The 16,780-nt window shown below is 32.8% G+C and overlaps 1 protein-coding gene across 7 annotated transcripts in view; it reads left to right on the plus strand.

Moving 5' to 3' along the window:
* Positions 1-16,780, plus strand: part of Gbs-76A (Glycogen binding subunit 76A) — a 147,153-nt gene that overhangs the window by 61,174 nt on the left and 69,199 nt on the right. Inside the window, exon 2 of one of the 7 annotated variants that reach the window (XR_011173213.1) lies at positions 2,798-4,298. The exons of 5 other annotated variants lie outside the window; for them this stretch is intronic. Coding sequence is in view for 1 of the 2 variants with exons in the window: in XM_069113640.1 (XP_068969741.1) it covers positions 8,337-8,402 (66 nt within the window). In the remaining variant the exon portion in view is untranslated. Of the gene's footprint in view, positions 1-2,797; positions 4,299-8,315; positions 8,403-16,780 lie in introns of those variants that run through there. One more of the 7 variants, XM_069113640.1, reaches the window with a different exon arrangement.

Raw genomic sequence — 16,780 nt, forward strand, 5'->3', positions numbered from 1 at the left:
GATTAATCTCGTCTTGATAAAAATGCAAAATAAAAAGACACAATTTGTAAAAATTTGTGTATCCCATAATCATTAAACGAGATAGACGTCTCATTAAACATTTAATCTTTGAGCATGTTGCTGTAACGTTCCTGTATAAGAAACGTTGGAAAAACGAACCACGTTGTAGATACATTATAGCAAAGTCATGGGAAGATGAATGTCGCTACATCATTCAACTTTTTTCTTCGCCATTTCCTTCTCACCTCAATCAAATATGAAATGCAACCCCGTGACTCATCTCATTCCAGGAAAAACATTCGGTAAAAATATTACTCTATCAGATACCTTATCTTGTATTCAATTATCTTAAGTTGCATCTGATGAAAAAGCGAATAAATATATTTATTATATTAGTGTTGGTCATTCCTTTCCTTTTTTTTTTCTTAGTAGCATTTCTGTTTTGCAATAATAATATGTTAGATATTATGTTCAATAGCATGTTATATTCGATATTAATCATTTTCTCAATGTAATATAGAAATTAATTATATTTTTATGTGAAAGGAGTACTTTTACAGAAGTTTATGGGTAGAATAGAATATTCGTATAAACTTACGAGTTTCAATAATTTAATTTTTAGAATTAACCGTAGGGATAATTTGAAAAGCACCAATCGATCTTTCGATAGTTATTTTCAAATAAGACGCAACTTTCTTTACTACTTTTTTTCAATACCTTTTATGATCCTCGAAATATCTTCCAAGACAGAAAATTCTTCACTTTCTTTGAGGAGCGACTTCATCCCTGTGACATCAAAGAAAATGCAAATTTACGTTACAGATGGATTACTTGCATGCAAACATTCATAAATTCTTTTCTGTTTCTCTGAATTTTCGAGTTCCTTAACTTCCCGTGTAAGATGCCTCAATTTTATCAACTGCGCCTTTGACATTTAATATCGCGTTTAACAGCTTTCAGAAACGCAGAAAGTTGGTGGAAAAGTGGAAACTTTGTGATCGTACATTATTTGGAGAAATTTAATGTTGCTGCGGTCCCCTGCGGATTTTTGATATTTCAATTTCTTTCTCGTTTCAGAGAGCCAAAAGATTTGTAACATAATACTTCCCAAAAAATGTTAACACGAAATTAAAATACAAAATCATGCACACTAAAAACAGTTCTTCCTCCAATACTAACAAATCTTCTAACAGCAAAAGACGCTATTAAACGTCTAAGTGAAAATTGCCCAAAATGACCGACAAAATGCGATAGTGTTAAATATTACGCATTTCGATAACATTTTTCTGTTTGTTTTGATCATCAAATGATAAAGTAATAGGACTTTTGTGAAAGTGTAGAAAATCCCGAATCATTCAATAATCTTAGAGATATGCTATAAGCTGTAATATCTTTAAAGTGATAGACGTTTTACGTCGTATGTAGAAACGTAGGACTTAACTCGTGACAACTCTTATCTGATATAACGCCAAGTAGAAATTATTGCCTTTTCAAGTAGGATATTCATCTACAATTTGCGCTTTTCTTCAATTCCATATGCATCGCTGCTTGAATATCGAATATACATCAAACGAAAGTCTTGTGCGATCGAAAGAGATTTCTCTATGCAATCGCGTTCTAAATTGATTATCAGATAATATGATCGTGAATGAGGATATCTTGACAAGCAATTAAAGATCGAAATTTTTTAAGAACAATAAATAAATATCCATTTGTACTCGTTGATTTATTCTTTCATGGATTTCAACGAAACGTTTAAAACAATATCAAACGATTGATCAACATTTCTATATAATAACATTGAATGTTTAAAACGTACAACTTCAGTTACCATTTAATGATCGTAATGAATGGTCACAAATTCTAAAAATATAATGGAAAAATCAATCGCTAGTTAAAATCCAGATCTTTTATTTTCTACGATATCGAAATAGAAAATTGCGTATGAAAGTGTTTTTTACAGCGAATCAATTTGATGAAATAATTTTTACAAGAGCTATAAGTTCGAAGCACGAGCAAACGCGAACTCGTAGATTTTCGGTTTTAAAAATATCACGCGACCGACCGAAACTCGGATCTTTTGTTTCTCATAACGTCGAAATAAAAAATAATTTTCGTCCAAGCAATAATTTCGTCGTGATAGGCGCAAAACACTCTCGTAAAATGACTTCTACAAGATCACGAAATACGCGTTTAAAGCGAACAGACGTGAATTAAGATTAGCAGAAGCGAAAAAAGAAAAATGAACGATTCGCTGTACTTGGTTTAGGCAGATAACTGGCGAACGACTAATGGCGAACAATCGGAACATAAGGAGATAAAAGAAAGGTTGTTGACTCGGTCGGATCGGTGATGCATCGTCGATGGAATGTTTCTCGAGGTGAAAAAATAATGGCGTGGTCGTGGTGCGATAACCTAAGTTGCAGTTTATCGGTGTGTCGTGCAATTAGTTTTCGATCAACGGCCGATTAAATAACTGCATGGACAGCACGATTCAACGAACAATACCAATATTTTCACCGTGAATTTTTTTCTTTGCGCGTCTACCATTCACAAGGAAGGGGAAATTGATACTTCGATACGAGGTTGGGTTACTGAACGAATTAAATGTTAAATCGTATAACGTGATATGTGGAAGTTTGCGATCTTTGTTAAGATTTGTTTATGGATAATCTATAGCTGAATGTATCTTACGACTATAATATGAAATTTTTGAAATAAAATTCATAACCATGGTAGAAAAATAATAATGGATCATTGAAAGTTTATGCTTGTATTTAAGTGAGCCTTTTCTTAGGGACAATCTATAGCTATAGCCTACAATTATACTTAAAATATGGCGTTTTGGGATTGTGAAGCTGATAACTACAGCTGAAGAATAGAAATGAATCGGTGACAATTTATTGTAATTTTTCTTGATATCTTTTGTGGACAATTTATAGTTGGATATATCTTATACTTATTAAATATTTAATAAATCTTGGGAAGAAAATTAACAACTGTAGAGTGGAACAGTGAATCATTGAATAATTCATATGAATCCTATTTTTATTAAGCACGTTCCATTCATGCCATTTTTTTTTTTTTTAGTATTTCTCGCTATTACTTCGCAATTTCTTATGTGTTTTATCAGTTCCTTAATCCTTCAAGATTGTTAAGAGTGATAAGAGAGAGAGAGTATTAAGTGTTATATAAACATCGATAAGATCATAAGTATTACATTACTTTATGAACTTCATTTATCACGTTATAAAAATATAAATTCTTTGGGGTTAGTAATGATTCTAGTTATTATTGAAATAATAATCCGTCGAAAGTTGATATCTTGTATTGTGAGAGGCGAATATAAGGTTCATCAACTTATATAAAAATTGATCTTAATTAAAAGTTCCTAACGAAATTACAGTAAAAGATTTAGATACGTTATCAAAAAATTCTACGGAAATATTTAAGTTAGATTAACTAATCAGATTTATTTCTAAATTTTCTAACTTTTAAATTTTTACATCTCCAAATACAATTGGAAGTTTGGAGATCAGAAAATCATATTTCTTGTAACACGCGAAAACTAAAGTTTGTAATAGTTTTTATTTACAATTTGATAATTTTCATCACACAAAGTAAAGATATATCGCAAAAAGGAAAAAAGTCGATCGATTTCCTTTTAATATATTTATATACATTTCCAGCCGTATCAGTTTAATGGAATCTATAAGACACAATCTATTTGTAGCGAAGTATTTCAACCTTTCATTGAAGATGTAATTGATTTATGTCTCATGAATTCTCTGTTGCTTCATCTATTCCCATCGAACCGTAAAAATAATGTTAGCATGCAACTTTCTAAAATATTTTCTAGACACGCTGTGCATTATATCTTTGCTAGTCGTGACTGTCAACAGTTGCAAAATTTAAACAATACCTTTACTTTAAAATCCTCGTAACAATCCCTTGAGGCGTCCCTCATAAATCTCCTCCACCTCCGCCGTTTTCAAGAATGCCCTATGCAAACTTGCGTTCAATAAAATCTCTACTTTCAAACCATATTTCATGATGTTCTTCCCCCTGCTAATTAATTTTATTTTTATTCTAACAAATTGCTGTGTTCGTGAAAAATTATATCCGAAAACCAATCATTAATTTCAACGTAAATCTAATCGATTTTACACATACGAAATCGAATAATTGCGCTTTTGAAAGTTTCACGAAACATAAATCGGTGTCTGTTAAAAATTGCTACGATTTATTTAAAATCGAATCACCTTTCACTGATATTCCACATTTTTTTAGTCAAATATATCATTTAAATTTAATGTAACTTAAACCTAAGATCTGAATAAAAATTTCTTAAAAGAAAGATCGTAATTTAAAATATTAGTTTTTGAAATTACTAATTCAGCTAGGAATTTCTTTTATTTGAATCACAGAATTTCGCTTATAAAAATATCTCGTAAAATCTCCTTTACACGCAACGATCCCGTTTATTTCTCTTACCACGTAAAGGAGTATTCTACTGGAAACATGTCATCGTGAAAGATGAAAGAGGAAACGCCAAAGAAGTTTGTAGGTTTGCAGGGAAGCGTAGAACGGTGAAGTAAGAGTAGTAAATATTTTCTCGGCCGAGTAGCCCACGCGTAAATATATATCGTCGCCCCACACGTAATTTGTTGCTAATCAATTAGAGCCAGGATCTCGGCGTTGATTGGCCGGCCTTCTTGTAGCAGTGAAGGCGATAAATCTGTCACGATGAATTGCGAGGCTGCCCTAACTCGTGGGTCAAGTAGTTACGATTTAGACTGTGTCGGTGTATAATCGGACAAAAATAATAGGCCGCTTTTACAATAGGGGCACAATAGAATTCGTTCTCTGGACGACGACTGTAGTTGCGTGACGTTGAATCGCGTCCCGTCAACGCACGTGTGTCTAAATAGATACGAATTGATTCGATACAGGTAATCCACGATCCATTTCTTCCTAGTTTCTGATTGATTTCAAAGCAAGAGATTGGAATTCATATATTTATGTTAATGCTTGTATGGTTTTAGTAGTTTACGTATCGGAATATTCGAAGCGAGGGTAAAAAATATCAACTTGCAGAAGCAAATTATCTGTTGCTTTGTTATTTATTAGTACATTATCAATAACAATTATCTGTTATTATTTTACAAATAATAATATCAGCAAGTAAATAAGTATTTATTTCATCATTCGTACATTTCAATTTTTTTTGGAATGTAATATATATAGTATAAGTCTAATAATGCAACAATAGTCCATGCAATATGCAAGAAAAAACCGTAATACTATTTGGATAATCGAATCATCCTCCTTAACATGCAAATAATAACATACTTTTTTTTTATCCCCTTTATTAAATGTTCTTAATTGTCGAGTACAATTAATTACACTTTTTTAACGGACTAAAAAGAATCATGCGGATTCCGATATAATTATCAGCAGTCGCTGGAATTTTCTATTGCTGTCGTATACGCGTATATTTGTAATTTGTTAGTGTGTGAGCATGAGTACACCGGAGGAGTGTAATAATAATACATAGAGAAAACAATTTTGTTTCGTGTTGAAGCTAAATTAATTGTTTTCAAAATGTCTTCTATTTCAGATAACTATCTCAAATAAGATAACCAATTATTTGATTTCCTAATGTCGTATTTAATATATATTTCAGTCGTAAATAATACAGTTGCGTTTTATAACGTAATAGTATTTGCTCTGAGAATGGTTTTAAATTACCTCCGCATTACGTGTTTGACCTAATAGTACGTATTCACTGCGAGGAAATCTGTATTCCTGATGCAAGCAATGTTGATATACTACAATAGAATCAGAAACTATTCGAGAGACTATTTTAAGAAACATTTAATCGAGTCTAAAATACCAAGTAAAACAAACAATCGTTTCACTTGATATTGGAGCAATGAAATAATTATCTGCTTATAAAGGATAATTATTTGCTTATTCAAATAATCCTAAAAGTATATTGATTAATTGAAGATAATAAATAATTTACAAGAATTTCCTTTTACTGTCTCGACGGTAACATTTATTTGCAGAGGGCAGAAACCATTAACGACCAATACCGTGAAGCAAATATCTTTAATTAGCAAATATCGCTTCTCTTATAACAGCAATTCTTAAGGAGTATATATTTAGTCAGCATTATAAGCCCAGTAATACAGATGGTTTAAGATTTTACACAAGACTCTACATATGTTGAGAGTTTTATGATTGGTTTAATTGACTGTGAATTAACAAGAACGATTATAATGAATCTTTATTCTTGTCTATCTTCTCCTTGTCTATGTTGTAAAGGAAATTAATATCTCGAATCGTATCTTCTTGAATGAGTACGCTAACAAGAGATTTTATTTCCAAAATTCGCCGTAATTTTCTCTCTTTCTTCTTGTCAGTAAATTTTTAGAAAAATAGAACAAGTGGCGAAGTATTTATTTCTAATAGAGAAATTTCTATAATTATAAATGTTTGAATACTAATACTAAAATATAAGGAATATATTTTAAAGTATAATATAAATATTGCAACAACAGTGTTAAAATATCGAATTTGGAAAATCCGTAACAGAATCTTAACTTATAAATTAGAATTATATCTTATCTTATAAAAAAGAATTATATTTTATAAATATTATGTATCGTTTTGTTATATTTTATACATTTTTTTTAGGCGTACTCGTATTATTTTTTTATTCAGCGCCACAAATGGCTTAGTTTTTGTGCTATATGGGAAGAGGAAAGATTTATGAAAATTTGTCTATTAGATTAACGCACAACTTCAGATTTAAGATCTTTTAATTTATGGAATAGGAAGCGAAATGGAGGTAAACATAACGACCTCGTGTAAATATATCTCTTTCCGTAATTATCAAGACATTGCAGTTGAAACATTCCGTGTAAACTTTATTTATCGTTATACTACGTTCCATCATGGTTTTTCTTAAGATATCTCAAAGGTTGACAATGTAATGTATTAATGTCAGGGATTAACAACAGGAAGTTTCCACATTAATACCACACGAAACATGCGAAGTGATATCTATCTTGTTGAAAGGAATTCTATATTTTTGCCAGATAACAGATTAATTTTAGCATTAGGTATATTAAATAGATCAAATGTGAATCAAGTGTGATGATTAAAGACATGTTTATTTGAATAGAACGATTTTTGGATAACAGAATATTCATTTTTTCTTGCACTATTTTATATTCTGTAAAGAATAATGTTATCAATAATAACGAAAAGTAGGATATAATATAAATATAATATCGTTTCAATTAGTTAGAAGTCTCATACTTTCTTTCATTGTAGATCGTATTAATTTTTCAATGTATTAAGTTACAGCGGATCGCACTTCTGTTTTCTAGATTTTCATGTAGAATATATACAGGGTGGTTGGTAACTGGTGGTACAAGCGGAAAGGGGGTGATTCTACGCGAAAGAAGAAGTCGAAAATATGGAATAAAAATTTTTCGTTTGAGGCTTTGTTTTCGAAAAAATCGACTTTGAATTTTCCCTCGTTACGCGTGCGGTACGTTATAACGGATCTCACTGTAGATCGTTGTCTCGATGGAAAAATTAAAAAAAAAAAAATCTAAAAAAAAATTTTTATTCTATATTTTCGACTTCTTTTTTCGCGTGGAATCACCTCCTTCCCGCTTGTACCACCAGTTACCAACCACCCTGTATATTGCTTCAGCAATTCGTATCGTACATCTTCTCTATGCTGCTTTTCGAATAAGGTGTTAACAGACGTGTCTATATGTCAATAGACACGATAATGTCAACTTCATATTCACGTAATGAAGGAAATGTGCTTAACACTAGAATATTTGAATAGTACAGAACACTCGACTAATACACTGTTCAAATAACAGAAGCTTTACTTTACTTGCTTCTTCCAATATTGTCTATATATGTCTTACTATCTTTACTTACAACACCAATCGATTTTTTTTTGAAAAATGAAAAATCGACATTTATCTTGAAAAATACACGAATTATATTCTTTCCATTACATTAATTTTACTAAAAATCTGCACCATGAATCTTAATAGTACTCTCTTAGAGTATCCATAATCCTCTAAAATACGATCATTCGTATTTCAAGATTAGAATTTTCGATAACAATTTTTTATGATTTCTATTAACACGATACGTTAATCGTATCATATTAACACAGTAGTGTACAAATTCTTATTAACGTAGCAGAGTTTCGTGACTTTGTCACACTTCTCACATTTTATATACTATTTCTTATTATTTAGTAAATGATTTCTATGGATTTCGTCAGTAGAAAAAAAATGGATGGAGAAAAGTACCGGAATGACTGTGCTGCAACCTCGATCGACATCAAAGTAACAGTTCAAGTACGTTAGTTATTGATAATCATTCTTTACGACTTTGTCCTGCGTTCCTAGTAAAAATTGAAACTATTATTATTTAGTAGAATGATTGCGTTCCTATCAGTATATGGTCTATTCGTTTGTAATGATGTAAAACTGATTAATAGCGTAACACACGTGTCAGACGATAAACCCGGATCAATAGAATGTTTTGTTTTAATAAGTTTAATGAGAATCATTCTGCGTTACTACCATGTTATGCAGTTTTCTTGAGGAACATGTAAGAAGCTACTCATTTCGTTCTTAATCTATTTGCCGTTCTTAAACCATTTCTTGTTGCAATCGATATACTAGCAGATTATGGGTGCACGTTTTACAAAATGAATTTAACGTGAAAAAAGTAGAATATTTCTTATTAAATGTATCTGTAATATATTTTATAAATGGTAACATATTTTATAAAATATATTTTATAAACTAAACATTGAAAGAAGAACTTAGATTGTATCCATTGTATGTTGATATTATCGAGATAAACAAATATATCTTTGGTTTTCCATTTGATAAATGCAGAGATAATATGATCTTTGATTATAAAAATTAATTGTAATTGAAAAGTTACAGTTATGAAATAATAGAATTTTATATATTCCATTAAAGATTGTAGAATTTACAATAGAAGTAAAAAATGTTCTAATGAATTTAGATATTTATGAAAATAAAAAGGAAATTGAACTTTTTTTTTGGAAGTTGGTACAGTTGGAATTAATTAATAAAATGTTCAACATTCCATTAAGAAACTTCAAATCTGAAATGGAAATAGGATCATAACGTATAAATTTAGAAATTTCTATTTCAAAAAACCGATAGCAATATAAAATTCACAATAGAATGTTAAATATTCATTTAATAGAGTTCGATTCTCCTAAGCATTAATCTAATAAAGCTGAAACATAAATTTAGACATTTCCGTCAAAGCAACAAAGACAAAACCCGCAATATTATTCAACAATCCAGAGTCGAAAATAGAATTGTAAGTATTTTAACTCTAAAAATAAACGTAGACCCACGCAATCTGCAAATGGAACGTTGCTTTCTAACCACCTTGCGTGCATAGCCACGAGCGTATCTACTGCACAAGCGTATCTACTGCACAAGCGTCTCAGGAGATCGACGAAATTTTATACGAATCCGTTCGATCGAATCGAAGTTTTCCCTTCGACGCTCTGGGAATAGAAAACGACGAAAAGATATCGAATTACAACATCGTTCGTCGTCTACCAGTCTTAATTATTTGCTAATCACGCGGAGCTGTCGATAAATTCTACTACGAGGAATGTGTCCAACGTCTCGTTTTTACATCTCATCGTCTCCTTCCTCCCAGGTGCAATGTTCTCGGATCGCGTGGGCACGTACACGCGTGCAACGAATCCTACGCATGTTTAAATGAACGGTTGGCTGGGCTGTTCACAGGAAACCGACGATTACCAACGCGTGTTCCTGTAACGGATCGTTGAAAATCGCTTCCGAATCGATCACCGAAGATGCCGCCTTTGACCGTCGAATATTCATCAATCGTGACAGCGCACGGCTCCGACCAGTGTCGGTTCGTGATAGTGATTTAAGAACACGTTGTTGAGGAATATCTATCGTAGCAAAGGGCTGCTTCCTAGGAAAATAAGGTTCTATAACAGCGATGCTTCGTGACGATGATTTAAACGCACTGCGGTGAAAAATGTCGTTCAGAAAAGAGTTTGGTTTTAGAAAAATGATATTTGATATTAGGATTGATTAGTGCTAAGGAATTAAGAGCGAGTGATTGTTTTATATCAATGTAGATTTGTGGTAATAATTTTGAGAAGGAATATTGTTTAGGAGAGAAATTTGGTTTTAGAAACGTGATTTTTAATATGAATGTGAACTGCTCGTAATGATTCAGTGAAAAATATGGTTTAAAGAAAGAGATTTGTGTTTATAAAAATTGAATCTATTGATTTCTCTTGGCAGTGTCGGTATGCTATAATAATTTCAGAAGAAATATCGTTTGCATAAAAAGTTTGGTCTTTGGAAGGATAATTGTTGATGTTGTGACGATAATTCAACGAAAAATATTTTGGAAAGAAGTTAGATTTTAGAAAAATGATATCTGATATTAACGTCAGTTTCTAATAATAGTTCAAACAGAAAGAAGCTGCCTTTGAAGAAATAACTCTTTATAACAGCGACAGTTAGTGATAATTCTCGTTGAAGAATAGATCCACTTTCATCAAATAGGTTGATTCTCTGGAGAAGTAACTCACGTAAGTGTCGTTTAGTCATAAGAAATAAATACACCTAGTGTTAGAGAATAACATTTTTTAAAGGAAGTTGTTGTTCGGAAAAATATTTTATTATGTTAGTGGCGCCGTTTCAAGAACACGTTATTGCAGAACATCTCATCTATAACAGAAGATCATTGATCAGAGATATCATTAATTCGAAAATGAAGCTGCAAATATCGCCAGAAAACCTGCTTCCCATGAAAATGAAATATGTAGTGAGTATAAATTTCTCTTTTAGTGCAAACGTAAAGTTCGGGAGTAGCTTCAACGAGATAAAACAAATTTAAAGTCTTTTCACTTTCTACATGTACTTTAACCGAACGTGTAATTTAATTTTGGCATTAATGCTTTGCTATAAAATCATACTGGAAGCCTTTTCATTTCATGATTGACGCAAACGTAAAGCGTTTCAAACGGCACAGATGTGTTTTAAAGCTAAAAGTGACTATCATCGGCAACTAAAATAGATTTGCATCTTCCTTGCTTGTACGACTCAGTTCGGTATTGTAGTTGTTATATCACACAATGAGAAGAGGCGTCTTCGAACGGTGCGAGTGTACTTTAAAGTTCAAAGGTACTAGAGCATACCGTTGTAGCTATTTCTTCTTTTTTTGTACAAAGAAGCGACATTGTCATACCAATTGCGATTTTATTAGATACTATGTGGGACGTGAACGTAACTTGTTTCAATTTGCATTGTTATATTGTACGGAGGATTCAAGGATTTAATATACAAAGCTTTGAGTAAGAATGAATTGCAGAATATATCAATGTTATTTGATCAGCTACATATTTTTAAGACAAATATTGCAATTTTATTTTAAATCGAGAAAGATATTATTTTCATACGATTCTATGCTTTTTATATATCGCAAGTATTCTTTTTTATCGTAATATCTTACTATAATCTATATAGAAATTTTCTCTTCTCTCTCTTTCTTCTAAATACTTTCTATCGATTATTTTCTCTAGCTTTTAAATTCGTTCCCTAGATTCCATAGAGAATTAAATATAGAAGCTTGGATTTCTTTACAAGCTATGCTCTATTCTTTCGATCTTTATAGCAGATCTAAAATCGCACAAGAAACGAGCGAATTTCTCTTGTTCTCGAATTCAAGTTCAAACAAATCTCAGAACACTTCATTGGGTACTGGTACGCTAATGCACCAAGTAGCAGTCGTTACTGGATTCTTCGGTTGAATTGGAGTCATTATCGTACTCGTACACAGAAACACAATTATTGCCGGCTATATTTGGTATAGAATAGCAAGCAATGCCGGTGGAATATTAAATTTTAAAAACAGAATCCCTAGTATCATGTATGGGGAAGTTATTGCGGGTAATTGATCGTACCGTTATTGAACATCACACGAGCAAAAATACGGGGAAAAAATTTGGCATTCGAATATTCAAATCGCCGTGCGAAGGCATTGCTTCTTCATCACTATAATTTACACCGTATCTCAACGCAAATTCAGGATACCGCCGGTTCCGTTCATCTTTCGAATTGCTCAATTATTGCCAAGAACGCTCGACCTCGGTTACTTTATGATACTCTGAATTAATTTTAAAACCATAAATTTATGAATATAAATAATCAGGATCTTATAACAAAATTTAGTTCCAATAACGACACTTTATTTTTATAGAACAGTGCATAATTGTTCTCGTAGGTTAATTAATTCTTTTTTAAGAATTATAAATTCGTCTAGAAATCAAAATTAGAATGTTGTAGGAATTTCTAGAATTTATTCATTCTTAAGAATCAGTCGTAGTATTGATGCAACTAATTATTAACTTGTTTTCAGTTTACTCATAAAATACGTATTATAATTTACTTTCGTCATAGCAAGACTTCATACAAATCCTATTTTCTCGCATTATTATATCATATATCAATATATCATAACGTAAATGCAAATAAAATAACTAAAATACACATAACGTTTCACGATCGCCACGAAAAGAAGCATCATCAATTCCCTTTTTCTATACAAATATACAATCGAATATTTTAATATATTACCAAATTATCTTATTATACAAACAAAATTCAAATCACAGTCTCTACGCATCTCTGTCAATTCTCATTTTCCCCAAAACGTTCCTAACGTCTTACTATATCGTTACATTATCCTGTTATACATCTCGTACCACACGAACAAACTTCATCCTTCCACTCCGAATCGTACATTCAACTCACGATACCTCTTCCAACTCTCATTCCTTCGAAACGCTCTCAATACCAACAAAATTGAACTCCCACCATACTATCAAGAAACTATCGGTACACCTATCACGCGCAGTGTTCCTAGCTTTCCTCAGACCTATAACGTAACATAAAACAATCGAAAAGGACGGAACATCGTGCGATAAGAATCGTCGTAAGTGGCTCGGAAACAACCGTGGCAGATGCAAAAGGAGCTACAAACGACCTAAAACTCGGCAAGAGGTAGGCGCCCTTCGCATTCCACGCACTCGTGTCGTGCATTCGCGACTGAATCGCGCGTAATCATCTCTCGATCGCGGCGAGTCACCATCGCGGGTGAAGGAAAAATCGTAGTATCGGGAATACGTATGTTTTTTCTCTGCATGCACGACGCTCGCAGCCGGCCATGCAGCGCGCGTGTGTTCCACACAGCGGTGGGTCGTCGTCTATCGGAAGTCTAGGCGTGCGTGATAGATAATCGTTATGTAAGAAGAGGCTCGGAGGCTGTTGGCCTCCAGACTCTTTGACGTTGAACCACGTCGCTCGGGCACGGGGAACGCCCTGGCGTTGGACGCGGCCGCGGGCCACTCGGCGAACTTCTTTCTGTATTTATGGTCCAGATAAAGAAAGTTTACGATTCAGATAGGATCGAAGTTGTCGGCGGGGCGAGGTGGTAACCTGAACTACGAGAGAGATAGAAGACTTTGCATGCCGCAGGCGTAACGTGCCTTCTTGTTCCCTTTTCTACGCATAATAATAGAGCGAGTGCCTTCTTCCTAGTCGTGTAGCACATCCGACACGACCGTCCGGCTGCGTAATTATTTCGGAACGACACGCGATTTGCAAGGATTTTAGCGCGACTGCTTCCCTAGGTGGTCCCGACCGATCGACGCTTCATTTATTGGCCGTGTCTTTTCATTCTTATGCCTTTTAATCTTATTGGATAGAAAGTGTTCGCTTTTGGGGACCTTCAGATTGTGATTTTTCAGGTATCGATATATTTTTTCGATATATTTTCTGATCGTCAAATAGGAGGGAAGGAAGGGAGGCGAATAATTGTAACCTTTTCTTCTCTAAGAATAATAATAGGAGAGTTTTCTTTGGTTGTAATTACTAGCTAGCTAGTCTCGTGCCACGTCATAAACTCATTAAGTCAATTTAGCTTTTAAAGCGTGACGTACTTTATGGCTGTTGCCAAAATATATGTAATTTATAGTTGTTAGTTATAATTCCCGCATCTTTGTATATTTAGCGTTTGTATCTCTTGACTGGATTCCAAGAGTATTATTTTTAGTGTAAGAAAATTGTTTATTTTTAGCCGTTCATTGTAGGTTCACTCGCTGAAAAAGAAAAAGTAGAAACCGAGAACTATGAAATTAAGTCTACGTTGATAGACACGTAATGCAAGATAATTCATAGTGTGGATCGAAAATTATTCTGTCGATCGTGCTGATAATAATCGTGTGTAGTACGGCACTCACCAGATTTGGCCAAAACCAGATTTATTAATTATATAAATATGATAAAATGAACCACGTTACGTAAATATCAAACTACTTTGTCATAAAGTAACACTAAATACACGTGCACCGACATAGGAGAAGGTTTAGCATCATTTTTTGAAAATCCAGGCACTATATGTATAAATTATGTAAATTCAAATGGCGTTGTTACATAATCTTATGCCTGACTAAGACTGTAAATTGTGGTAAATATATTTGACAAATATGAAAACGTTGTATTCCTTGTTTAAAGTTTAAAACAAAATGACTGAATAATACAACATTCCTACTTTTCCGTATCAATCTGTATCTTCGAAAAATACTAGAAATTATTATTTCTTTAAACTTGTTCTTGTAAATAGTTTCCACAGACACATTTCAAATATGTGTGCAATATCGTTTAAAGTCAGAAATATAATCATTAATTATATAAATTGCTATGACACGAATCGATCAAACGAAAGACTGTAAGCGTCAGATCGTATTATTTATTGCTCGCATATATATTAACTTTTACAGGACATGTTTCATTGCTGTTTTCTTGCCGTTATTACGTAATATAATCTAGTTAATAACATCGTTAATTTGTAGTACACGATCTCTTCGAACCAACTTGCAAACGCAACGAAAGTTGCAACGCAATCCATGGAATCGTATTACGAGTTATCTATTATAATTCGTTTATCGTTGCCATAATTGGTTTTCTTCTTTTCCTCGTCTTGTTATTATTATTTCTTTTTCTTTGTAATGCGTAGCATCGCGTGTTTCTCATTCGACCATACACGTCAATCATTCTGCTCGGATTAGTGTTGTCGCCTTGTCGCTGTTGATTGGCGCCAGAACGTCAGAGGTCAATCGTCAAACTCGACAGCTTGTTCCGACTTCTATCAGTCGTTATATTTTCATAACGAAGCAACATTTTTCTAGATAAGATTGTAGACATTAATCCAGATATACTTGACTCTTCGCAATATTTTTCCATATTTCTTGCAATACTCTTGTCTTGCAATATTTTTCCGACTATTTATTTTCTCTCTACTTGAAGTCTGTCAATCGAGTAATTTTCAAAGAAATGGTTACTCGTTTTCGAAGATCATTTGGTAACGTTCTAAAAATCCTGGAATGTGACATTAATTCGCGATCGTCCTTTCGGATCCGTGGATAATGTAAACGTATCCGAGTTAAATCGTATCGCAGCGTTGAAAATGTAATAAATAAACGTACATCTATCTCTAAAAATATTGGAAATGTGGGGTACGTGATGTGATGGGCATGTACGTGACTTCTTGTATAAAAATAAGTTGGAATCCTACGAGAACTTTTTCAACGAAGTTTCTCCTCGTATTTTTTTTTTTTTTTTTGTTTCTGGCTTTTTTCGTGAAAGATGTATGGGTTGAGGATCATTCGAGTGTGTACATACGCACTCGAATGAGAATTCATGCTCCGCAGTCTATAGGTTGCAAATTTTTGTAACCGTTACTTCTACTTGATCTCAATTTATAGCAAACATCCTGGATAAGTAATATAATTATGGTTAGAAAAGAATTGCACTTGTAAAAGTACGTAAGATGTCGAAAATATAAAGAGAAGTATTCGGTGGAAGCACATATCAAGGCCAAATGAAGGTTATTTTAATTCTTCTAAGTGACAAATAGTATGTATCCTTTACAGAATAATGGAGGAAAATTGGATAAATTATCAAAACCATTTTACCAGATTATTAGTTACAGATTCTACTAAAGAATTTATGAAATCCAACAACTTTTACCATTTTTTCACCGTTAATAAAATTTAACGATAGATTTACTTATAATCAATAAATAAATAATAATAACGTCCTTATATAAAGAATTAAATGACAAAATAATACATTATTTTCAACATCTGTGTCGTTTAATCTATCCATTCAAAAATAAAGTTGTTAAAACCTTTCTATTCCTCTCCGTTCTTTGATGTTTAACTTTTTAAGAAAAAATAGAGAAAATAAAGGATCATTTGTTTCGCGAATTAGAAGAATCGATATCTTCAACGTCTCAAGCGTACTTGCACTTTCACATGCTGCCACAATATTCTGATATTTTAATAAAAAAAATCATCTCTATCGCGATTATATCGGCATCAGTAACTCGAAAGGTGTACTTATGAATTTCGCACGGTTTAAACACCGGATCACCGACCAGGCCAGATAGGCAGAACTGATCCCTTGCCAGCGATATATTTATCGCGTTCTAATTTTCACACGGCAAAGCTCGATATCTCAAATATTTTCTTTCCAACGATGCTAAAAACAAATTCTTATTTTCCTCGTTCGATATTCTTATGTATCTCCATAGCAGCTCGATTCGTTCTTGCCTAATGCTATCGAAACAC

This window comes from Bombus flavifrons, chromosome 1, assembly GCF_040668555.2.
Source record: "Bombus flavifrons isolate JBK064 chromosome 1, iyBomFlav1_principal, whole genome shotgun sequence".
Lineage (NCBI taxonomy): Eukaryota > Metazoa > Arthropoda > Insecta > Hymenoptera > Apidae > Bombus > Bombus flavifrons.